This window comes from Eptesicus fuscus, chromosome 7, assembly GCF_027574615.1.
Source record: "Eptesicus fuscus isolate TK198812 chromosome 7, DD_ASM_mEF_20220401, whole genome shotgun sequence".
Classification (NCBI taxonomy): Eukaryota; Metazoa; Chordata; class Mammalia; order Chiroptera; family Vespertilionidae; genus Eptesicus; species Eptesicus fuscus.
The window spans coordinates 33,589,742-33,609,748 of record NC_072479.1 but is presented as its reverse complement, the minus strand read 5'-3'; the positions used below and the strand labels follow the sequence as shown (position 1 = coordinate 33,609,748).

The 20,007-nt window shown below is 33.7% G+C and overlaps 1 protein-coding gene across 7 annotated transcripts in view; it reads right to left on the bottom strand.

Moving 5' to 3' along the window:
* Positions 1-6,402: 6,402 nt before the first annotated feature.
* Positions 6,403-20,007, bottom strand: part of PPP1R12A (protein phosphatase 1 regulatory subunit 12A) — a 150,478-nt gene continuing 136,873 nt past the window's right edge. For 4 of the 7 annotated variants that reach the window (XM_008143815.3, XM_028148616.2, XM_008143817.3 and 1 more), the window contains 5 exons: positions 19,107-19,242; positions 17,050-17,154; positions 14,560-14,607; positions 11,033-11,083; positions 6,403-8,594 (listed from right to left, as the gene is read on the bottom strand). In XM_008143815.3, coding sequence (XP_008142037.2) covers positions 8,508-8,594; positions 11,033-11,083; positions 14,560-14,607; positions 17,050-17,154; positions 19,107-19,242 — 427 coding nt within the window. In that variant the 3' untranslated portion in view covers positions 6,403-8,507. Of the gene's footprint in view, positions 8,595-11,032; positions 11,084-11,168; positions 11,235-11,781; positions 11,839-14,559; positions 14,608-17,049; positions 17,155-18,291; positions 18,424-19,106; positions 19,243-20,007 lie in introns of those variants that run through there. The other 3 variants (XM_054718824.1, XM_054718825.1, XR_008556573.1) reach the window with 3 other exon arrangements.

Here is a 20,007-nt window from a genome sequence, read left to right as displayed (position 1 = left end):
TCACTGGTGTTACTCAAGGTTTGTTCTCTATATGACCATATCTATTAATGTGGGATACTGTACCTACATTTGATGTTATCACAAGGGATTTTATTTTTGAATTCTCTATTTCTCTTCAGAAGATGAACAACTGATGCTAGAATGCAGTATGTCTCAAAACATGGCCCCTGGACCAGTAGTATCAGAATCACCTGGGGATGTGATAGAAATGCAAATTCACTGGTCCCACCCCAGATCCTAAATACTGAATTAGAAAGGAGTGAGGCCCAAACTATGCCTGAACAAGCTCTCTAGGGGAGAACCACTGTTTTAGAGGAATGATAAAACTATCCATTCCTGGGACATTGCTAGGACAAGAAAATTGGTGAATACTACACACTTGGATTATAGTTCTCTGATCTCTCTTGGAACAACATCATGACACTTATGGAAGCACATCTTTTATTCCAGATTTTGCTTTTGAAAGCAGAAATAAGAAACCAGTGTCTGAACAGAAATACTACAAAAAAGAGAGAAATGAAAACAATGTATATTACATGTATAGATCATTGGTAAAATCAATAAGAAAAATTATTTCCTGAGAATTGATCTAAAATGTTTATTTTGTCCCATGAACTGATGTGTTTCTTTGATATCATAATGATGTCTATAATAGTCCATTTTTCCATTTCTAACTTGGTTGTCAGGAGTCTTTGCAAAAGTTTTACATTTGATTAAATGCTTCCCCTTATGAAACTCTGCTTAGGCTTCCTAGTACAGTTATTCTCAATTTATAATCTGATTCTTATCTCTTATAAAAATAATTTTATAATTTAGCCCTGGCCAGTTGTGGCTCAGCTGGTTGGGTGCCGCCCCGAGCAACAAGACGTTGCCGGTTTCATTCCTTGTCAGGGCACATACCCAGGTTGCGAGCTCAATCTCTGGTTGGGGGTGTGCAGGAGGCAGCAGATCGGTATTTTGCTCTCATGTGGATGTTTCTCCCTCTCCCTTCTTCTCCTTTTAAAAATCAATTAAAAATAATTTTATAATTTATAGGTAAAAGTAGTAAAGTTCTTGAAGGATCAAGTCTATCACTACCAAGAAAGTGTAGTGCAGAGCTGTGGTCAATAAATGTCTAAACCGAGTCCCTCATCTGGCTCCCTGTTGCTCTCTCCCACTACTCTTCTTGCTCACTTGTCTGTAACCACATCAGCCTTACTGTCTGTCAAACACTTGAGAACATGTGCACCTCAGGGCTTTTGCTTTTGTTGCTCCCTCTGGTTGGAAATTCTCTTCTCCCAGGTGTCTGCAGTTTTTGTCCTCCCCTTCTTTCAGTTTTGGCTCAAATGTTACTTTCTCAGTGAGGCCTTCTCTGACTAGCTCTCTCCTCAGTCCTGAATCACTTATCCTACTCTATTCTTTCCATATTATCTTCTAAATTAGGGTACTTGCTCATTTTCAATCTCTCCCCTCATTGAATGTAACCTTCACAAAATGGGTACTTTATTTTTGCCTGTTTTGCTTCAGGGTTTATCCTCACCACATAGGCAAGTGTCAGCATGTACATGCTAACAAGAACTTATTGAATCACAGAGACAAGTAAGTTTGCAGGTATCAGAATGATTATATATTTAACTAGAGGCCCAGTGCACAAATTTGTGCATGGGTGGGATCCGGCCGCCCACCCCGATGGGGGCCGATGGGGCCGGGCCTTTGGGGGAGAAGGGCCACGGGCAGTTGGCTGGCCGGGGGGAGGAGCTTATTGTAGAGTGAAATAAAAGAAATAGCTTAAAAATATTAAAACCAGAAAACAAAGCTATGCATAGGGTCTGATACACAGACAATAGTAAAATTCAGCTCCCTTCCTCCCTGGTTTTCCTTACTACTGGTCACAGTAAGGCAAGTACTGACACCATTGCAGATCATTATGTAACAAGATTAGTGTTATGTGGAGGCTGATACATGGTCCAGATGACCTCATGATATTTTATGAGTATTATGTAAATTTTAAAAGCATCCAAATTATTGATAATCCTGATATTCCAACAACTATAGATTTTAATGGAAACAAGGAATATTGAGCAGCAATTAACAATAAAAATTTTCTATGGCAAATGCATTTGTATGTCACACCTATAAACTCCCTGCCACTTTCCCCTATTTCTCCCTCTGCTAACAACAATTGGAGCTATAAATAGATTAGATTCACATAAGTAGTCAGTGTCCCTGGTACCCATTAGATGTGACATGGTTACAGAGGTGTACTTTTTCCTACTTTCCAATGATTGAAAGAAGTTCTCCAAAATCTACCTCAATCTTTTCCCCTTACTGGTCCCAGAGTTAAAAAATTAGGTATTTATGGTAACTATGTAAATTATTCCAAAATTTTGCTTTAACATATTCTAAGATAAGCATGTCAAACTCACGGCCCATGGGCTGCATGTGGCCCACAATGAATATTTTTGCAGCCCAGCCAATAAAACAGTATGTAAGAAACGTTTTAATAAAAATTTCATAACAATTTTTACAATATCCTGTTATACATATTAATAACGCACTACAACATTCGCTAATGACTGATCACTATAATCGTGTTGCATTCATTTCCCTTACTCGCCTTTTGAGCAGGCGCACCATTTCTCTCCACTAATACTAGCAGCGAATACTTTAGCAGCCGATGGCCACATCATTAATCTTGTACTGACTTGTTTGGTATGCGCAACAGGAAATAGTTTGCTTTCAGAGAACAAGAAAAATAGGTTTATTTGCGTTACACTTACTAATTTGTGCAGGTATTGAGTGTCTGGAAAGTTAATGTTCAAGAAAAATATTAACTTTTATTAAAATGTTCTATTATGTTAATGATTACTCATTTATTTCAGCCCTTTGTATTCAGTATGTCTCTATCGAAATAAACCTATTTCTATGAAAATTGAAGCTTTTGTTTTTTTGCGGCCCATACAAACTTAAACCTTGTTTATTTGGCCTGTGTTAGCCTTTAAGTTTGACATGCTTGTTCAAAGATGAAACAATACTACTAAAATTTTCTTTCAATTCCTTACCCAAGGATATGTTTTTCATTGATTCTAGAGCGAGAGGAAGGGAGAAAGAGAAATACTGATGTGAGAAACATCAATAAGTTGCCTCCCACACGTGCCCTGGGGACCAAACCCAGAACCTGGGTACGTGCCCTTACCAGGAATCGAACCTGCGACCCACCCATGCACAGACAACACTGCAACCACTGGGCCACACCAGCCAGGGCATTACTATTACATTTTTTAATACCACAAGATTGTTTGGAATTACTAGTTATCAGCTAGTAAAGCTGAGATTTACACCTACACCTGACTGGAATCCAAAGCTCTTTCCACCGTGTCAAGTGTTTAAAAATCAGTACCCTAAATCTTAGCTCTATGGACCCCACAAGTTTGATTAAAATTGTGTGCTAAAATGCATAAACGTTATAAAAACAATACACTTAGACACATGCACAACTGCACAACACTGGAGAGCACTAGTGGTCTACTTATATTGCCAAGTGACCTCACTTTTGTGTGGAGCTTTCCCTGCCCTGTATGTGTGTTTGATATTCTTTAGGGCAGAACATATTCACTCACATAAAATAGTATAGTACCAAAACACCGGCTTAGCACATTATAAAAGCAAGTGCAGATAAGGTGCATCTGCTCAGCAGTACTCTAAAACCCATACAATAACAAATGAGGGAGTCATGCTATCTTATAGAGGCCTATTTTGAGTAATTTCTTTTGGGGTGGGGTCAACTCTAGAGTAATGCAAAATACACATTTATCTGTTTTATACATTGGTATCCCCCATTTTTTCACTGGAGAAAAATTTGCTGCTAATACCACAGCACTATTAATGTTACTTGGGAATAAAAGATTCTTGGGAATTAAGCCCTGATCAATTTTAAAAAAATCTGTTTTTGAAGAATGCAAAAGAAGTTCTTTTGCATATCGGTATGTGAAAATCTTTTACAAATTTATCGGGTATAGCCGAAACCGGTTTGGCTCAGTGGATAGAGCGTCGGCCTGCGGACTCAAGGGTCCCAGGTTCAATTCCAGTCAAGGGCATGTACCTTGGTTGCGGGTACATCCCCAGTAGGGGGTGTGCAAGAGGCAGCTGATCGATGTTTCGCTCTCATCGATGTTTCTAACTCTCTATCCCTCTCTCTTCCTCTCTGTAAAAAATCAATAAAAAATATATATAAAAAAAATTTATCGGGTATAGTTAGAATTTATACCAGGGAGTCAACTGGCTGCTTGGGCAATAAGGCATTAATATTTAAGTCCCATTAAAGGGCAAGTGGTTTAGTAACAGTAACTCCTAACTAGATGTGGGGGTGAGGATGTGGCATGACAGAAAAAAAAAAAAAAATCAAGGAACACATTTCCCAAGGATAACCAAGTATTTTAAGCCTAAAATATAGACTCATAGGTGACTTATGCAATTTCATGCAAATAAATTTCATGGGAAAAGTCCTCGATTAAGAATTGGCAATAAACAATAATCAACACTAAATTGGGTTAAGAGCTCTATTCTGTATGAGGCTTGGAATGTTGAACAGTTAATAATCTACAAATCTTAGCTTTCTCACGTATAAAATGAAGATAGACTTTATCCAATCTGTTGTAAGGATCAAATAAGGTAGACTATTGAAATGGACTTGTATCCAAACAAAATTTCAAGAAAAATTGAGTGTGAGGAAGGGAAAGTAAATCTTTCTTTTCTATTCCCATTCTCTCAGACCTACAAGGACAAAGTACAGACCCTACTAGCTGGGTATTACTCAGAGCAGAATCTACTTATATTGTTCATTTCTTCAAAATATTCCCTTCTTTCTCTTCAGCCTTTAAAAATGAAAATGTAGTAAATTTTTGTGACCTAGATGTTTACTGAAATGTAAGCAATAAAAAGCTTGGATAACTTAGCTCAAAAAAGTTTACACCTAATAAACTTTAAAAAACTTGTAATAAAATTATAGTAAGATAGATTTATGTGATCTGATTATAGAATCTTAAACTTCTGACGCCTATGTTTTTATTTTGAATTTATTACTTTGTAATCTGGTCACTTTGTAGGCATGGGATAGCAATATGACACTCTCCATACCACTTGCCTAAGAAAAGGACCACTCTGTTTAAACAGCACTCAAAAAACCTTTCCAAAATGCAAGTCAAGAAATTTAGTTATACATAGAATAAAATAGGAAAATAAATATTTCATTCTATACCCAATCCTTTTGGACAGCAACTCTCGTATGCACATGATCTCTGTTGAACATGCACACTCAAGATACACAGAGACCACACACATACAACTTGGAACATCACAGAAAAGACTGCTTATCAGCCAGCTTTCATCTTTGCAACCAAAGATTTTCACGAGCAAGATATGACTAATGGATAGTTAATAACTGTTAATTAGATTTGCTCTGTATTCTGCTTATATGAAAAAGTGAAGGACAACCCACAAGGCTATTATATCCTGTGGGAAATACATGGTCCTAGCTTGAAGAAAATTTGGTACTCTGGATATTTTCTTCCTATAAGACTCAGTGAGTGTTGACACTGGGAATCATGACTATTTCAAGTCAGCCAGGATTAAATCTTTAAGCAAGATAATACAGCCTAATGGATTAATGAATATCTGCTTTGCTTTTTTATATGAATACTCTCCTAGAAAGTTCTATAGCTGCTCTTCATTTGGCTTTGAAGTATTGGCATGTGGAATTATTTTTTTATGGAGGACAAACAACAACTGTAAAAATCTATCATTCTGTGAGCATTGCACAGGGAAAATACTGGGAAATAAAAAGGAGAGAGTCCAATTCTCGTACTGATTTAAACACAGGCTTACTACAAATCCTCTACCAAACTGAAAGTGCCTCTTACCTAGTTATATGTGTTAGTAGATTGGGATTGACCAAATCTAGGTTGGAAAATGATCTAATATTTTACATCTCAATGGAATATTATCTTTATCTGTATCTCAAGCCGATGTTTGCACCTAAGAAAAAGCACAGGTTTAATTTAGAAGCCACCAAATGTTTATGCAAATGATCTTATGCTACAAAGCTACTACCTTGAGACATTGTTAGCATTACTTTTTACCCACTTATCATAAAAAACTAGTTCTCAGATTCTGCATACAGACAGCTTTATGTAAAATATATAAACATTTGTCCAAATTGGTACACAGATTGCATAAATATGGCAATTAAGACTGCATTTACAGATGTGCATGTACAATGTTATGTAAATTGTCACAATATTACAATTTCAAAAATTATTCAAATTGGAATCAAAGTAAAATAATTAGTGAAAAAATACCCATGCAGAATTTAAATGTCTCAGAACAAAATTTAAAATGTCTCAGTAAAAGTTCACACATTTAAAATAGTTTTATTCATTTTATTTGTATATGTCAAAATACATTTTTATTTCCAAAATAGTGGGTTTTGCAACTAGTTTCATGCAGAAACAAGGTCTGCTCAATACTACCAATAAAATCAATATAGCACAGTAGCTTTAGATACAAAGAATAAATAACCTAAATACAAAACACTAAAATATTAGAAACATGTATTTAATCATTCTTCACAGGCATCCAAACTTCACAAATAGTCCTCAGCATGCCTAACTGTTGTGCAACCCGAACATGTTGCAGTCACTCAAACTGATCAATTATCTGGATATTTTACGTCCACATAAGACCATGGAAATTCTCTATATTCAGACCCACCATTCATACAGTTCAAATATAACCAAAAATAAAATTCCCACAACTATCCTTGTACCTTTAAAAATCAAGAATCCTGAGCTTGGTAGTAAGAGCATAACCTTCTATCTTCATAAAACCAATCGAGAGAGAGGACTTGAAATCCTGCTTACCAAAACACCTTTCCCAACCCCAAAGTAATCTAAAATAGGCAGTAGAACACAATGACCTTTTAAAATGAAGGGGTACAAATTCACATTTGATATAGTATACAATACAATCAATATTACAATTAGCTACTATAAGCTTTACAATGTACAATTTATTCAAATGGCTGAACTGTTCAGTGGTTAAGGAGACAGTTATGTGCCCGAAAGATGTAATATTTTTGCATGGTTTAATGAAAATATAAAAGCTATTTTTGTCCAAATAAAAGCCATCTCCATTATGTACTTGGTTTTACTTTTTTTTTTTTTTAAAGGCCACTGAAATGTATAAAATGGTCTGAACATCATGGTGGTATAGAAGTCAATGCCTCTTCACATGGCAATAACAGTGCATTTTTAACATTAACTCACGGTTAAGTCTGCAAATGATTTCATAGCATTACTTTGGCTAGCACAACAGTTTTAGACAGCACTCAGATAAATATCAGTATGTGAAATGTGAAGCAATTATCTTATGCAACTTTAATTATGGTTGAATACTATCAAATAAAAACTGAAAATAAGAGTAAAAGCACTTTACAGTAGAAAATTTTTATAAAGATAGGGCTCCACATAATGTGTTACTTTTAAAGTCTTTATATCACATTGTTAGCAAATTCAGTTTTTAACACTATGATGGAGTAGCCTACTTCTCATTAACAGACATTTGAAGTAAGAAAATAGTCAAGCATGCCATATGGTGTTCTAAAAATCAAAACAATACACTTATTTATATATACAGCATCACTCAGTACCTGCTAAAATGAATGTGAAGATTATAGAATCTAACATCTTGTACTACAATAATAAAAAACAAACAAAAACAAAAAAGTGACCAATGAAGGCAGAAAACAGGACTTAAAAGAACCTAACCTCAACTGACTTTAAAGCATTCATATAAGAAATAAATGCAATATTGCACAAATAGTGAAAGCAAATGTTCCACCAAGCAATTCAGTTCCAGGTGGGACACAACACAGCATCCGCCTAATACATGAGCCTAATAATACATGACAATGACCTCAGAAGAGCAAGTGTTCTTTTCTGTAAATGAAAAAGCCGTGAAAACATAGAAAAGTCTGCCACATGAAGTGTTACAAGGAAAAACATACAAACCCAAACTTAGATGTAAAGCAAAAAAAATTTAAATATCGAAAAACTGGAAACGGTGGCACATCAAAAATGTTGAATAACTGTCTTCTGTGAGAGCTGCAAGTTTTTGTTGACACAAAAGTATTTATGTACAACTAAGGCTTACTGGTTAAATATCTGAGGCATATCTGGCCTTGAACACTTTCCTTATATGCTGGAGCTGTAAACAAGTTTTCTCAGTCTTTAAAAAAAAATCTTCTCAGCAGCTGCATTAACATGAAACAATGGTCTTGATACAAGAAAAAAAAAAAAAAAAAAAAAAAACCCAGAAAATTTAAACAAAACAAAACTCCAAGATAAGAGGGCATTTGGCAGGATATCCGGAAATGACAGTCTCCAAGGACTCTTTCCAGGTTTCCAGTGACTGTCAATTATGGTCCACTGGGTTACTAATATGTGCAATTCCATTATTTGCTGCTTTTTATTTTATTTGGAAAGTTTGCTTATAACTCTGATCAAGGCCCCATTTTCGTCCTTTAGCCTCTGGTTGTCTGCTTTTAGGTCTGGTAACATCTACGAGGGGAAAAATGAAGAAAAAGTTTTGGCTCAGTAAAAATATAAAATATTATTCTTAATAAATGTTATATTTTCACCACAAGACACATGAACAAGCTTTGTCAGTTATATATTTTTCTAGTGGCTAAAACATATAGCAGGAAGAAAAAGAACTAACCCCCAACTTGTGATGCTCATTAGTTTAATAAATGATGGAATGAACAGTTTATTCTCCCAAAGTTATCAGTTGAAATGTACTAAATCACTTGATATTATGACCCACAAGCACACATATTAGAACAGCCAAGAAAAGGAAGCCTGTTTTTGTTAGGCTAACATGGAGCTGAAAGGGAGCTCCTTTAAGAGTTCCTGTCAGTACTAAACCAAGGCTTTTTGCTCAATTTACTTCAGACCTCAAACCATAACACTTACATATTCCACAAGAAAATCATCATATTTGGGAAAGTTTTGAGGGAGTTAGACTTGTTCTAAATTATTAAAATTCTTTAAAGGATTCACCTATGGTACTAAGTTTAAGTGACTAGTACAATGTCCGAAAGTAGGTGCTCATTAAATGACAACAAAGCAATTATTACTATTATGAGATAGAATAAAATAACTTATCAGCAAAAGTAGTAAGCCTGTATTTATAAAAATGTTCAAGAATAGAAAAAATAACCAGTTATTTGGAGCAAACACATTCTCAAAATAAAGCAAATCCATTTTCTGTTTTATAGACAAACTGAACGAGGGGGTGAAAATATTGTAAGTGACATGGATTTTCCACCAAGTAGAATGATTTAAATTACATGTGCTCTGCTAGATTTGCTAGGAAATGGAACAGCTTATATTTTGAACATTAAAGCATACTTTTCAAGATATTTAGCAAAATATAAGCAAAATCTATATGAAAAGTTTAATTTTATGTGGACCCAACCAATTTTTACCTGTGTTCGAAATGTATGGATATAAAATACAGTAATCTGAAGTTTATGTATGAAGTTTATGTATTAAGAGAACTAAGTGAATATTAAGATGGCCCTAACATAAAGTGACATTTTGAAAAACAGATAATGCATGCTTAATCTTCAGCTTCAACATATATTATGTGTACAACACATTACATTATGTTCCATTTTCTTTCTAGTTAAAAATTTGAAATATAACAGCCATATTTTTAAGCCCTAAAGTATTTGTAGAGCAAAAAATGTGTACAAGCTTTGTGAAAGTGCAGACTTTTACTTAAATTCCAAAATCATTCCCTAAGTTTACTGTACGTAGTTTAAATATAGAATTAGTGACACTTTCTAACATTCTGAGAAGCCATGCATAATTAAGGTTATATGATAAGCTCCAGACAAAATGGCATTAATTTGTAAAAGTGAACTCAAGACACGCTTACTAATACAAAAACACCTGCCTGGCTCTACCAAGAAGAAATGATGAAACTATAAATTATAGGTTCACAGACTGCAGTTTCCTACACAACCCTGAGCGCTTGGCTACCACTCTTGTCAAGGCCCTATTCTCAGTCAGCAGTCGTTCATTTAACTCTCTCAGAGTTTGAATTTGCTTTATTTGATGCAGGTTCTGCAGGAATCAGAACATAAAGAAATAAAAATAAAAAATAAGAAAATGGAAAAGAGTACAATAAAAACAAAGAATCACAGACAATGAATATAAGAAAAAATTAATTCTTAAAAAATATTCCATGAGATCTACAAAGATATACAGTGTAGTCCTAAAAGTCCCCATCAAACAAAATACATAAGCAAATAAAATCCAAAAAATTTGTCTACAAAGGCACTCAATAACAATGTTCTAAGAAGTAACCAAATAATTTAATACTAAAACACTTAAATCTTGAAATTCTAGTTCTATGGGCCCAACTTCCTATTCATTAGTTTCTACTTTATAGTGTGAAAGAGATATTTTATGCAAGACAATGTGATAAGAGTTAATTAACTATGCTGTTTTTCCTTTTTATGCAAAGTGTTCCTTCCAACATTCAAAACAAATAGTTATTTCCACAGGAAATGCAGAATTTGATAAAATACAGCTCTGTTTGTCTACTATCCTAATATCCTTTATTTTCAAAGGAGAATATTTTTATATTGAAACATCTCCACCATTTATTCTCCAAGAAACAGAGCATGTGAATGTGAAGAATAAATAATGAATCCCATATCTTATAGTCATTATTGTCTAATATGTTCTGTACCTAAACATCAAAAGTTCCACAAAAATTGATTAACAAAAAGATATGTGTGGTAAGTACTTTTCTAGCCCACCTAAGACCTGGATTTAGGAAGAAAGAGAAGCTTGGATATAGATAAATCACAAATTGCATAAACAGTCTTGAGAACAATTACTGTGAACATAACACCTATAACAGTACTATAAAATTTAGTTCCTAAACAGCACTATGTCTCATAAGTAGCATGGTTTATACTTACTTTGAGCTCTTCTTCCATTTCAGATATTCTTCTTTCTAGAGCTCTTCGTTCCTAGATCAATTTAAAGTAACAATATTAAGTATATAATAATTATATTCTTACATTCTCTTCTAAATTGTGAAATAGTGCCACTTGAGAATCAAAAATCAAATCAGGAGCAGTGTAGAAAAAGATGTGATGCCAGTGATGTGTAAAGAGCTTTCTAAAATTTGAGAGAAAGAAATATGAAAGTCATTATTTGCATTACTTTCTATAAGCTCTTTCTTTAAAGCTTTGACTTTCTGGTAAGATGCTACATAACATTTTAGCTCACGTAAAACGCAAGGATAGAGTAAACCAATACTGAAGACTTAGGATTGTATAGGAAAAAAACAAAAACAAAAAACTCACACAAAGATGCAATTATTCTACAGTGATAGAAGCAGAAAAGCCAGAAGCAAACGTGACTAAAATATCTGTATTTTAAAATTTCAATAGTATCTATGAGAAGTTCATCTCTTCCACCAAATTATTTACTAGCCATTATTTACCCAACTGACTTCATAGCTTATTCAGTTGATACTGTGTAGCATTAATGCAGTGAATCTAATGAAGAAGCAACTGCAGCATTTATTTTATGTTAAATTACTTTATTTCAAAGAGTGACAGGCAAAGGCAACATACATTTTTGCAGTGTACTGTTTTATTCTCCCTCAAATAATAAGCATTCTAGGGTGTTATGCAAAAAAGCAAGCAGCAATAATTAATGTGCTGTAAAACTTTGGTTAGGTCATACCGCCCAGAAGATACTGACTCTTGCCGGTCACCTTTCAGATACAAACCATTTAAATTTAGTTTAATTATACCGAAACTACTTCCAAGACACTCTTTCCCAGATTAATAATTAATGTTCATATTTAGTGAAGCAGTACATTTACTGTAAATGTTAATGTTTTTAAGGGTATGTAATTTTAAAAAATAGATGGAATCCTACTAGTTTGATAAGTACCATGTTATTCTATTATCAGCATGTTATTTTCTATAAACAGACCTTTCTCCTACTTAATAATACAGTCACGACAAATTTATAAAAAACAATGCACTTCTCAAAATACTAGGACATATGTCATATTTAATTCTCATAAATTTTTGAAATATCAGAAATAGCATAAAAGCATATTTTCTCCTACTGATAAGTAATTTCCCCACCACCTCAATTTTATTAGGTGACTTCAAGATTTTAACTACTTAGTGATAAAGACAAGAACACCATACTAAATTGCCTTGTTGCCCAACTGACAACCATAAAGTTATAGGAAATTCCTGATGTCTGACAAATTAACTTACTAACATTTAAAAATATGGTTATGAGAAAATGCATGTAAAGTGCTTATCCCAGAATCTGCACTTAAGAAAGTGCTGAAGGAATGTTAGTAGTTATCATTAATACTATGACTGTCAATGTCTGTTAAATTGAGAGTGAATTAGCTACTTTGTAACTTATCTGCATTTGACAGACAGAAGAGGTCAGGTGAGAATGTCAGAAAACAAAAATATGTATCGTGTGCCTAATCTTAGGAAAAACAAAGGATAAACATCAAAATATCAGTTCTCTCTCATGACAGGTTGATGGATGATTTTATTTTTTCTTTTGCTAAATTTTTTGTGATAAATATATATTTTTGATTAAGTTATCTGCCTTTTCATCTCAACCATAATATGGATAACAGAGAAGTGAGTGGTTTTTATTTCTACATGTTAGATATAAAATTCAATAATAGTTCTATTGTGAAAGAAAATAATAATTAATATTAAATTTAATAAAATAACTGATTCAAATTTTAGCAATTAGTTATACAATAGTTTACACACACACACACACACTTTTTTATTGACTGATTTGAGAGAGAGAAACATTGATTTGTTGTTCCACATATTTGTGTAATCACTGGTTGATTCTTGTATGTGACCTGACCAGAGATCAAACCTGCAACCTAGTACAACTGGACGATGCTCTAACCAAATAAGTCACTTGGCCAGGGCACCAAATTTTTTTAAATGGTCTAGATTGAACAACCCTAGCTGGTTTGGCTCAGTGACTAGAGCATCAGCCTGCAGACGGAAGGGTCCTGATTTCTATTCCGGTCAAGGGCATACACCTCGGTTGCAGGCTTAATCCCCTACTCTGGTCATCTCCTGTCCTGGTCGGGGTGTGTACGGGAGGCAACCAATCAATGTGTCTCTCTCACATTGATGTTTCTTCCTCTCTGTCTCTCTTCCTCCTTTCCACTCTCTCTAAAAATCAATGGAAAAATATCCTTGGGTGAGGATTAACAACAACAACAAAATGGCCTAGACCATAATTTTTAAAACTGCTGCAAGCATAATAAAACAAGTAGTTATTTCAAGATACAATTTAGTAAATGGCACAGACATTAACAGACTTTGTTTATTTATGTATTCTGTATTTTAGTATCATTTCTCTCTCTTTTTTAGTCAGAATGGTAAATTGGCTATTTTTAAAATGGAATGAGAGAGAATGTTTTTATATTAACTGCTTCTAATTATTTATTCTTTGATCTAGAGATCATAGATACCAAGGATGTAATTTCTTCTCTGCTTGAAACCTTACAAGTCACAACTCACTTGCATTATAGATACTCTTAGAGCACTTGTCCCTTAACTTTTGATCATTTATACATTCTCAACTGTTTAGACTAAACTTGCAGAGTTATTCCTATGACCCTGAACAATAAAAATAATAAACAGAGAGAAATGAAAATATCACAGCCATATAAAAAATTACAGAAAGACATAAAATGGCAAAAGAATTTCCTTATAATCATTTTTTTGTTTAAAATATTTTACTTAAGTTAATATTTAAACCCAAAATGAAATTAAGTATTATTAAATTAACTTTTAAAAGAATTTGAAAATCTGATGCTCACTGAAGCTTTAAAAAATTTATTTCAAGAATGAAAGTATTTTAATTTTGCAAAGAATTAAACTAAATGTATACATGATTACAATGTTTTCAGTATATTAGTATCAAAAATCAAAGAGATAAATGGCATCTCAAAAAATATCAGATTCACTATCATAATGTGTGTGTACATTTCAGAATTAAGGCAAGATATTTTTAATCAATTAAAATAATGATATGACAAATTAAGTCTTATTTAATAAGACAATTTCACACTTACAGATATCCCACAGACACCCAAAGAAGGTAAGCTAGAAAACATTCTAATTAAATTAATGAGTATTAATTTAAACTCATTAAAACTACCATCCACAAAAACTAAAAAAAAACTGTTGCTTACACAAAACAATAAAGTGGGAAAATGATCTATAATAATAAAAGCGTAATATGCTAATTAGACCAGACGTCCTTCCAGACAACCTTCCGGATGAAGCCAGGGTTGTGAGGGAAGCCTGGGTCCCTGGTGCCAGAGGGAAGCCGGTGCCGGCAGCTGGGGGAAGGAAGGCCTACTCTTGCACGAATTTCATGCATCGGGCCTCTAGTATTCAATAAAATGGACACTTACCCTTTTTTCCATTTCCAATAGTGACCTATCAGTATATCTTTCTTGTCTCTGCAAGAAAAGTAAGAAATATATAAGGGATATAAATGTAATGAAAAACAAAGAGGGTGTGTCATTTCAGTTGTTTATTCTTATAAATCAAATTCAGAATTTCTATCATGATGAAACTGTTTCAGCTAATCCTTATTTCTTTCTGAAATTTAAATTTATATTTTAATTGCTAGAAATTTAAAACAAAGGCTAATATAACAGTTCAGAACATGAAATGAATCCTAAAAATGCTTAAAAGATTGAAGAATTAAATTATATTCAAAAGCAGCTGGAATAAATCAGAACTAGATGGAACAATGCCATCAAGTAGACATTAAATAAGTTTTAGATAGAAAATTAGTATTTTATTGGGGATTTTTTCCCCATATAACATTTTAGCAATTTTATGATTCATTTACCAATTTCTTAGGTTAAAAAATCAACTTTTGTTAATATTTCTGAAAAATATTCTAGATGTTATATTAAAATCAGAATTAGTAAATGTGGTGAATTGACATTTGACAAAATTTATCAAACCAGTTTCTGGTAAGTTAGCCTACTTCCCTCCCTTGGAGACTGTATATGGAGGAAGGTGGCTAGGCTAAGGCAGGATTCAAGGACTCTAGAGTCCATTGGCTAAATACTATCAAATACACCTACATTTCAAGATTCTTAGTAGAATAATAGTTACCAAATCTCTAGACCTAAAGCTATTTTCAGAAAACTAGTTATGATATTTTCACATACAGAGGCTCACTAAGCTACTAATGCAACCTGAAGAAGGATGACATTCCAGTTTACTATGAAGCTAAGGATAAGCCAGCAAGTTTTAACTTGTATAACATTCTAAGTTTTTGACACATCACTATGAAATGTGTTTGTTTACTTCTCTGTGTATCTTTCCCCCCTTACTTTATAATTTAAAAAATATATATTTTTATTGATTTCAGAGAGAGAAACATCAATGATGAAAGAGAATTAATGATCAGCTGCCACCTGTATGCCCCACAAAGGGGATTAAGCTCGGGCTTGTGCCCTGACAGGGAATTGAACTATGACCTTCTGGTTCATAGGTCAACGTTCAACCACTGAGCCACACCGGCTGGGCTCCCTCCCATTTTTAAAATTAAATTTATTGGGCTGATATTGGTTAATAACATTATATGAATTTCAAGCCTACAATTCTATAATACATCATCTGTATATTGCACTGTGTGCTCACCACCCGAAATCTTGTCTCCTCCCGTCACCATTTTTTGACCCCATTTACTTCTAGTAAGCATCATACTGATCAGTGTCTAAAGTTTGTTTGTTCGCTTTGTTTGCTCTGTGTATCTTTATAGTAAAATCTCATTAATTAATGAAATCTGAAGAGCCTTCATAACCTCATAAGGTTAGCTTGGGCCCTAGAATTTTAGCACAGCTTGCATTTTGCATGGACAATTGCTTTACAACATAATAATGGCTAACAACAACAATAAAAAGTGGTAACAAGTATAAGTTCAACACAGAAAATAAGTTTTAAAAATTATGAAAAAGATGAGTGTAAAAAAGCGGTCAAAGAAAGTATGCAGTATCATTTATCGAACTGGAGATATTTTAATTAGTGCTTTCAAACTGGATTCTAAGAGTTGTATTGCAGAAATGTGCTCATGTTAAAAAATCCCATGTGAAATTTAAACAAGTTTGTTTTCTTAACAATGACAGGATCCCTTAGAGCCTTTGACATATAAATAGACCCTGTAAAAGCTCTGAGATGTAGAATATATAGTATTTCCCAAGTTTCTTGGATCACAAAGCTTTTTTTTTTTGAAGTGGGGGCAGGAGGAGGAGGAGAAGGGAATGTGCCTATTACTGTCTCCCAGGACTAGTGTTCCAAGAAAGAGCTTGGGAAACAGTTCCTAGACCCTACACATCTTAGAACAAATGAACAAGGTTTTTAATTCTGCTTGGCTATCCCAATTTTCTTGTCTAAAATACTCTCCTCTAGGCTACTGCATAGAAGGAAGGCAAAATGAGTTATAACTACAATTATCTTCTTCCAGTATTACTATATCAAATCACCATTTTTTGAATAGGAAATATTTATAACAAATAAAAATTATTATAAAGAAATGTATAACTTTAAGGAGATTCTGTATAGATGCTTTCAATGACTTGCCACATTTGGTATTCTGGAAATAAGCACTTAAATCCTTCATGTACCACAACATAAGTATTAGAAGGCTTAAAAATATTTAGACTTTCCATTTTGAGGCTATACGTCTATATTTTTAATTCACTTTAGAAAAAGGTAGATGAAATGATCATTAAGCTGTATTATATTGATTCTTTCTAATAAATAAGCTATTATCAGTAACCAAACTTATGTTTAGAACACTAGAGAACATTGCAATGCAATATTTTAGATAGAATAAATCACAACCATTGCCTTTAGAGTAACAAAAGGAAAAAGGTTCAAACCTGGGTAGCCTTTTCCAACTGCAATTTAAGATCTGTCAGTTCCATGTTTGTATCATGTAGCTGTGCTTTCAGCTTTTCATTTTCAGCTAGAATTTGTTCATAAAGCTATAAAAATAAAGGAAGAAGAACAAATTACTTTTGTGCCCTAATAGTTTGGTAAGATTTCCTATTGATTACTTCACAATATTAAAACTTGTATAGAAAGATTAAGGTAACATGAGGTATTAAAGGATACATTAAAATATATTTTAAAAGTTGCAATGCAGAGTTCTGATTACACAGGTATATTTGCCCTACATAAACTCTTAGAAACTAGCTCCAGTATTTAAAATAAAAGACGTCACTAAAAAAAATCTGACTTTTGAGTTTCCATTAAAAAAAATTCAGTTTTCTGATAAAGAGGGACAGTAACTGCATAGTAACAATAGCTGGAGCTCCGGAGACACTGTGATTTTTATTTGTGGTCTATGAGCTTTTCTGTCTATCATGCTCTCTTCAATTCCTGACAGTGAGAACTATCAGTTGCATTTATCATTATATTTGTATTATTTTTACTAAAGTTAAAAGGCAAGTGAAATATTTCTTGAACACTCTCATAATGCCTGAATTTACTACTTGTTTTTCTCTCATATCTATTACTACCACGATAAATGGCGATAATATTCTCTTAGCTAAACTATTCTAATGCTAGACTTACTCTCCTGATCTCCATATAATGTTTTGTATGTAGCAGCAAGTAAACTTTTCAAAATGACAATCTCAATTTTCATAAAGCAACCATTCCATTAACACCTCCATTTCATACATTAAAAAACCCCTAATGGCATCCCAATGTTCTCAGTATAAGGATATCCTTAAAATAGCCTGTAAGGCACCATATGGTTTTGGTCCCAGCCTACACATCTAGTTGCAATCTCATACTACCATCCCTTCCGTTAACTAGCCCTAATGAAAATTTAACTGCTTCAATGCATCAGGTACCCTTCCACCATCAGGTCTATGTGCCTGCAGTTCACTCTCTCTGGAACACTTTTTTCTCTCCCATTTTTGCCAGTTAACTACTAATCATCTTTCTGTCCTTTGGCTCCAGCTTCACTTCCTTAGGAAATCCATCCTCAGGTGCTGACACTTTCCTTTATACATTCATTTATAAAACTGTTTCCTTACTGTATAAAACTTTATATAACTCTGTTACACACTTTATAAAACTGTTTCAGAATACTTGTTTTAAGGTATACATACATTAGTATGATTGTAATGTCTGTCTCTCCCAATACATGGAAGATACCCATACAAGCAGGGACAATATCTCCATCTACATTGCCCATGAGTGGAAGTTCACTCCTGTAACACAGTTCAGTGTTAACTTCTTTACTGGAAAAAAAAAAAAAGTCTCTGAATCTTATTCATAATGAAAACTAACCTTTCTTCCCTTGCTGGTTTGACTTTAAGAAAGTGGGTAATTCAAATAGCTGCCAAATACCTGGGAACATATACAAATTCCACAAGCCTTCTTTTTTTCCAACATACTTCATCAGGTTTATTCCAAGCTCATAATATGAAGAATTGTGACAGTCAGAATCCTTGATTGTTGACTTTCCATTTATTTCTTAATTACTTCCCCCTTAATCATTAACAGCAGTTGAGCTACCATAGTTTTTCACTTACCTAGGAAAAACTATATTCTCCTAGCAAAAGTTGCATTCTTTGGCTGCTTCCTAGTAACAAATAAAGAAGTGTGTGTACATGCTTTTATACACACACACCCTGCCCCAATGTCTCTTTTCAGCTAAGTCACAGTATCACAGTTACTGGTCTGAGACACTTAAATGTAAAATAAAGTCTTGGGCACTTTCCCCTTTCCTTTTAAAAAACAAACAAACAAACAAACAAACAAACAAACGAACAGCTATTTATATTCTACTTACCATTAATTGCTCCAAACTAAAAATTAGAGTAAGATATTGATTTCTTTATGAGTTTCTAGGAATATCTCAACATATATATCTTAGCAAGCAGATTATTTTAAATTAAATTTAACTAAATAACCCAAGTACCTTTTTAAAGTCAGTTGAGTCATCCTTTTCTAGCCTGCTACTGTAAGGTTTTCTTTCTTCTAAGTAACTGTATGATCCAGAGCGACCCAGCAAGGAATCATACCGATCACTAGCTGACGTGGAACTGGTTTCATATCTTCAAAAGATGAGTTTAAGTCAAAATCTTTATTATAGGCTTTCACAACTTACATCAACATGCATCCTAGTATATATTAACTTGATAGTCCAAATAGTAGATAACATTCTCCCTCATCTGTTATCTAATCAACTTTTATAATATACCAGAGACCCGGTGCACGAATTCGTGCATGGGTGGGGTCTGTGGCCGGCTGGGGGACAGACTGTGGGAGGCTGGCCGGCAGCGGGAGGTTGGCTGTGGGAGTGCACTAACCGCCAGCGGGCAGCTCCTGCATTGAGCGTCAGCCCCCTGGTGGTTAGTGTGTGTCATAGCGACCGGTCGTTCGGTCGACCGGTCATAATGGTCGCTTAGATAATAAATGGGAAGTTATTTTTAATACTATTAATTTCCATTTTTTGGGGAAGAGATTCAATATTTCTATATCTAAAAGTCAAAACTGGTTTCACATCATGATAAATTACTTCAAAATTTTTAAATTGTACATTTTTTTTCACACTTTATCATCTTTGAAATCAGAACAGGGCTTACAATTGATGATGTATTACAATTTAATTGGTAGCACTTTTCTTATTTTTGAAGTGGTATATATTATGCTTTAAAATTATAACATTTTTTATTTGATGAATTAATAACAGTCTATCCAAAGTGATGGATAATAGATTTGTAAATAAGAATTCTCTTCTTATCTGGTTCTGAATTCAGGGTACATTTTCTAATAATGCCTCTACATTTCAACTCAATACAATCATCAGTACATAAAAA